This window comes from Impatiens glandulifera, unplaced genomic scaffold (assembly GCF_907164915.1).
Source record: "Impatiens glandulifera unplaced genomic scaffold, dImpGla2.1, whole genome shotgun sequence".
Classification (NCBI taxonomy): Eukaryota; Viridiplantae; Streptophyta; class Magnoliopsida; order Ericales; family Balsaminaceae; genus Impatiens; species Impatiens glandulifera.
In genome coordinates, this window is record NW_025919712.1 from 1 (window position 1) to 6,901 (window position 6,901).

A 6,901-nucleotide genomic window follows, 5' to 3' on the forward strand; every position below is an offset into this window, starting at 1 on the left:
AAGAGAATATGGTGCTTAAATTAAAAAGGCATTGTATGGCCTAAGGCCAGCTCCTCGTGCGTGGAATCTAAAGTTGAACAAAAGTTTGAATGAAATGGGCTTCGAAAAGTGTACACAGGAGCAAGCGGTGTACACAAGAGGCAACGGTAATACCCGAATTATTGTTGGTATTTACGTGGATGATCTTATTTTAACAGGTGGAGATCCAAAGGGTGTCAAACTTTTCAAAAAGCAGATAATGGGGAGTTCGAGATGAGTGATCTCAGATTGCTTTCATACTACCTTGGAATCGAGGTAGATCAGTTCGAAGGAGGTGTATCGATCAAGCAGACAACATATGCCAAAAAGGTGCTGAACCAATTTGGAATGCTTGATTGTAACTCAACAAAGGCACCAATGGAGCATAGGGCTCAACTCTATAAGGATCCCGAAGGACAACCAATTGATGCAACTGAATATCGAAGAGTCATTGGTTGTCTGCGATATCTCCTTCATACAAGGCCAGATCTTTCTTATGCTGTTGGTGTTGTCAGTAGATTCATGGAGAGGCCAACTGAGATACATCACAAGGCAGTGAAGCAGGTGCTTCGATACCTTCAAGGCACTATACACTTAGATCTAGTGTTTCAAAAAGGAGGCGGTGACGAGGAAATAGTGGGTTACTCTGATAGTGATCTCGCAGGTGACCTAGATGACCGGAAAAGTACGGGGGCATGGCGTTCTACATTAACGATAGTCTTGTTTCGTGGAACTCTCAGAAACAGAAAACAGTGGCATTATCCTCATGTGAAGAAGAGTTCATGGCTGCAGCAGCGGCAGCGTGTCAAGCACTTTGGTTGAAATCATTGTTGTTTGAACTAAGTGGTTCGAAACCTAAGGCAGTGAAGCTCTACGTTGACAACAAGTCTGCACTTGCACTCATGAAAAACCCAGTTTTTCATGGTCGTAGCAAACACATCGACACGAAATATCATTTAATTCGAGAGTGTGTTAAAGAAAGTCAAATCAAAGTAAAATTTGTTCGAACGGATGAATAGAAGGCCGACATACTTACGAAAGCTTTGCCAGCATCAAAACTGGTGATGATGCGACACCTGATTGGTGTTCGTGATCTCGAACCACGCCAGGACTAAGGGGGAGAATGTTGTATTACTCCTGGCTGTTACAACGTTTACAAATAAATGGAAGATCTGCATTAATGAGGAAAACGGCAGATTTGCAATGATGAAGAAAACAAAATATTTGCAATAATGAGGAAAATAGAATATTTTCAATAAATTTCATTAAATTAGAAAATTAAGAGTTTTTTTATTTTAGTATAAATAAAGTGTATGTTACTCTTATTAGAGTAAGAAAAAATAAGAGAGATAACAACTCTTGTAATTGTTTTTTTAAGATTTTATAGAAATTTCTCAAAGTTTTGTGAGTGATTCTCTTCCTGGGCCAACAAGCCTTACAACTTTATTTTACAGGCCAAGTACTAGCATGTACCTCGTGTTTAAGTACTAGCATGTACCTCGAGTTTAAAACATCTTGACTGCTCAAAAGCCAGTTGACCACGCACAGATTGGAGTTCCTGCAATATAAACTCTCATTGCATAAGAGTGGACTAAAATACAAGATTAAGGAATTTGTTGTACCAAATATTTGAGCAGCTAGATTTCACCCAAGCAAAGGATGTCAAAATTATGTGAAAAAAACAGTTACGACGTAGAAGATAATGCCCACCTATTAAACCAAATAATTAATTCCTCATTTATTATTTAAAAACTTTTCGTATTTCTAGCTTTTCATATTCTTAGCTTTTCATAGTCTTAGACTTTTCATTTTCCCATTTCATGTATATATATATGTCTATTGTTTATCAATAAAATACACAATATCAATTCTAATCTTCTCTCTATCTTATCTTCTTACTATCTTTCTTCTTGGTATCAGAGCTTCTGATTAATTTCTTTTTCGATCCTAAGTAATGGCTGAGAGTAAAAATATTCCTCTATTAGCTTCTTCTTTCCTCCAGCCTATTTTTGTGAAACTGAATCAACAAAATTTCGTACTCTGGCGATCTCAAGTTATTCCCGTTTTAAAGGGGAATCGTCTTTTTTCTTATGTCAACGGAACTCTTCTTGCCCCGAGCCCAACTCTTGCTCCGGCAGAAGGAACTTCAGAAGCAGTCATGATCGTCAATCCTGCTTTCGAATCATGGGAAGAACAAGATCAACGTATCATAAGTTGGCTTCTCTCCACCCTCACCGAACCTATATTGGCTCAAGTTGTTGGTGATGCTTGTGAAACGTCATTTCGACTATGGACGGCCTTGGAGAAAATGTTTGCAACTCAATCTAGGGCACGGTTAGTTCAGTTACGACTTCTTATTCAAACTCAAAAGAAAGGAACAAAAAGTATGACTGATTATCTGCAATCTGTAAAATCTATTGCCGATTCACTTGCCTCTATCGGCGAAAAAGTCTCTGATTTGGATCTCCTTACCTACGTTCTTAGTGGCCTCGGCCCTGAATATGATTCCCTTGTTGTTGCTGTAACAACACGAGTTGAACCAGTGAGCATTGAAGATCTCACGGGGCTTCTTCTAAATCAAGAACAACGTCTCGAACTCTCTCATTCTAACGTCTCAAATAGATCAGCGAATGTTGTTATTAAAGAAAACAGTCGCGGATGGAACTCGAAAGGGCAATCACGAGGCTTTTCATCTTCTTTCAGAAACCATCAATATTCCTCTTCTAATGGACATGGTGGATCTAACGAACAAAGCATTCTTGGGTCTGGCGTTGATAGGTCAAGCATGATTGGGCTGAAAAATAATAGGTCCAACAATGGTTATAATGGGCCTAGCAAACAGTCCTATAATGGACACAATAATTTTTCTGGGAATCGTCAAAATTTTGAAAATCGTAACGCAGGAAATAATAGACCAAAATGCAATACATGTGATAAAACTGGTCACACTTCCAACAATTGTCGTGCTCATATACAATGTCAATTATGTAACATTTTTGGGCATTCAGTCACCAATTGTCGTCGTCGATTTGATCAGAATTTTATGCCTAGTAATCCTCATACAGCAATGATGGCATCAACAACGGTTATCTCCGACCCCGCTTGGTACGCCGATTCGGGTGCATCAGATCATATTACTTCTGATCTGGAAAACCTTCATACTCATTCTCCTTATCAAGGTAATGAAAAAATAATTGTTGGTAATGGTGAGTCTTTGTCAATTTCTAATATTGGCAACTCCAAGATTAATTCTGTGCCAAAACCACTACATTTACGAAATATTTTGCATGTACCTCACATATCGAAAAATCTTTTGAGCATTGCTCGTTTTACTGCCGATAATAACGTCTTCTTTGAATTTCATCCATCATATTGTTCGGTAAAGGACCGCAATACGAAGATAGAGGTACTTCGGGGCAAACTTAAAGACGGGCTATATTATCTTTCTCCGGCACCTACAAATAAACAAGCTCTTATTGGCACCCGATCATCAGCAACAACATGGCATCATCGTTTGGGGCATCCATCAGCTTCAACCACATCATTTCTTATTTCACGTTTCATGTTACCAATAATTGGAAATAAAAATGTTCCATTTTGTGAAGCTTGTCAGTTAGGGAAAGCACATAAATTGCCTTTCAATGTCTCATCGTCACGAACTAATGCTCCACTTGATTTAATTTATTCTGATGTATGGGGTCCATCTCCGGTTTTTTCAAACTCAGGTTGCCGCTACTTTGTTCATTTTGTTGATGACTTTAGCCGCTTCACATGGGTTTATCCCATCCAAAAGAAATCCGATGTTTTAATTACATTTACGAAATTCAAAGCTTTGGTAGAAAATCAGTTCAACAAGAAGATCAAAATACTTCAAACTGACGGGGGTGGTGAATACCGTAATTTTGGATCCTTAACTGAACTCAATGGAATTCAACATCGTCTTTCTTGTCCATACACAAGCGAACAGAATGGTGTTGCTGAACGGAAAATCCGTCATCTAACTGAGATATATCAAGTATTAATAGCTCAATCATCCATGCCATATGAATATTGGGATGATGCTTGTCTCACTGCTGCTTTTCTCATCAACCGACTTCCTACACCCGTCTTGAGGAATAAGTCTCCATATGAATGTTTGTATAAACGAACACCTGATTATGCATTTATGAAGGTTTTCGGATGTGCATGTTATCCTCTAATGAGACCATACAATCAACACAAAATGGACTTTAAATTCATTCGGTGCACGTTTATTGGCTACAGTCCCGATCATAAAGGATATCGATGTCTACATATTCCTACTGGCCGTATCTACATTTCACGGCATGTTACTTTTGATGAGCAAACATTCCCTTTTTCAACTCTATCAAACCAAACCAATCCTCCATCTGAACCACCATCACCAATATCATTCATAAATATACCTATCCCCACATCTCAAACAACCATCCCATCATCTCCATTACCTACTTCTACTTCTCCCCAAATCACCCTATCTAATTCACCAATTAATGAAACACCATCATCATCTCATTCCTCTTCATATGAACCCTCAACCTCATCTAATTCCTCATCATATGAACCCCCACCATCACCAACCACCAATAATCTACCTTCACTAGACAACTCACCTAACTCACCCATTCATACACGTGGGCTCTCCACCGCCATTCATGCTCCGGAATGCTCTTCTCATCATATGATCACACGTGCTAAAACTCGTGCTCTTCATAATGCAAATCTTGCCACAATCTCCATCTCTCCACCAACATGTTTTTCTGCTGCCAACAAAGATCCCCAATGGCGTTCTGCTATGGCAAATGAGTTTAATGCCCTCATTCAAAACAAGACGTGGACTCTTGTTCCTCAATCCTCTCAGAATATTGTGGGGTGCAAATGGATTTTTAAAGTCAAACAAAAAGCTGATGGTTCCATTGAACGACACAAAGCTCGGTTAGTTGCAAAAGGTTTTCATCAACAAGAAGGCATTGATTATCTAGAGACTTTTAGCCCGGTTGTAAAACATACTACTATCCGGACTATCTTATCTCTTGCTGTCACTCAACAATGGCCAATTCATCAACTTGATGTCAGCAATGCCTTTTTACACGAAACTCTCAAGGAAGAAGTGTTTATGTCTCAACCGCCTGGTTTTATTCATCCTGATTATCCTAACCATGTGTGCAAACTTCACAAAGCCCTCTATGGTCTCAAACAAGCCCCTCGTGAATGGCATACTACTCTGAAAACTGCTCTTCTTTCCCTTGGTTTTCATGAATCCAAAAACGATACATCTTTATTCATTCATCACTCTCCCAATACTACATCATTTTTTCTTGTTTACGTGGATGATATCATCTTTACTAGCAACTCCTCTTCTCACATCTCCTCCATTATCTCTCAACTCAACAATCTTTTTCCCATCAAAGATTTGGGACCACTACACTACTTTCTTGGTTTTGAAGTTCATCGTTCTACCTCTGGTATTTTTCTATCTCAATCCAAATATATTAAAGACATTCTCCTTCGAGCAAATATGAGTGACTCAAAACCTCTTCATACCCCAATATCTTCTGGGTCATCCTTATCTCGACATGATGGTGACATTCTCCCTGATCCATTTCTCTATCGCAGTACTGTTGGAGCTTTACAATATTTAACTAATACTCGACCAGATATTTCATTTGCTGTTAATCGTGCTTGTCAATTTATGCAGTCACCTACTACCACTCATTGGACTGCTGTAAAAAGAATTCTTCGTTATCTTCGTAACACGTCTCATCATGGACTTCTTATTCGTCCATCATCATCAATTGAACTTTCTGCCTTTTCTGACTCTGATTGGGCTGGTTGTCCTGACGACCGGCGTTCTACAACAGGTTATTGCATATTTTTGGGTGATAATATTATCTCGTGGAATTCCAAGAAACAACAGGTTGTTGCTCGATCTAGCACAGAATCTGAATACCGAGCTCTAGCCCATGCCACTGCTGAACTCATTTGGCTTCAATCTCTACTACAAGAACTTCGTGTCTCTCTCATTCAACCTCCCACTCTCTGGTGTGATAATATTGGTGCTGCCTTTCTCACCGCCAATCCTGTCTTCCATGCTCGTACAAAACATATAGAGATTGATTTTCACTTTGTCCGTGAACGTGTTGCTCAAAAATCTCTCACCATCCGGTACATACCTACTGATAATCAAATTGCAGATATACTCACCAAAGGACTTGCGACAAACCGTTTTGCTCTATTACGTGACAAACTCACGGTGTGTGCCACTCCGTTTCGTTTGCGGGAGGATATTAAACCAAATAATTAATTCCTCATTTATTATTTAAAAACTTTTCGTATTTCTAGCTTTTCATATTCTTAGTTTTTCATAGTCTTAGACTTTTCATTTTCCCATTTCATGTATATATATATGTCTATTGTTTATCAATAAAATACACAATATCAATTCTAATCTTCTCTCTATCTTATCTTCTTACTATCTTTCTTCTCCACCAAATACTAAATAGTGATTTCCTTTGAATATTTTAACAAGAATCTACTGCTCCCATGGTGATTTTATCAATTTAAATGACTCACCTTGTAAATATCTGTATTTCTCGTCTCGGCTATAGATAACTTTTGCTTTATTTGAAGACACTGCATATTCTGTGTGCTAATAGATGCTTCAAGTTCTTTTATCTCTGCCTTGAGGGAAGCTATAAGGCCTTCACTATTCTCTTGGCTTATGATTCTCTGCATGGATAGGTTGACAACAACAAAGAAATATGATGAGAAGAAGGAATAATGCCAAAAAGAAAATAAGGTCTGGTTAAAAAGAATCAGCTCCAACTAGAGCTTCTCATAAATGGGAATCAAGAAATTCCAGAGC

The 6,901-nt window shown here is 38.5% G+C and overlaps 1 protein-coding gene across 1 annotated transcript; it reads left to right on the top strand.

Annotated features, from left to right (window-relative positions):
- Positions 1-197: 197 nt before the first annotated feature.
- Positions 198-840, top strand: LOC124918389 (uncharacterized mitochondrial protein AtMg00810-like; the record flags this gene model as incomplete). The annotated part of the gene is made up of 1 exon (XM_047458558.1): positions 198-840. A coding segment is annotated over one exon (643 nt), but the record flags the coding sequence as incomplete, so codon positions are not given.
- Positions 841-6,901: the final 6,061 nt, after the last annotated feature.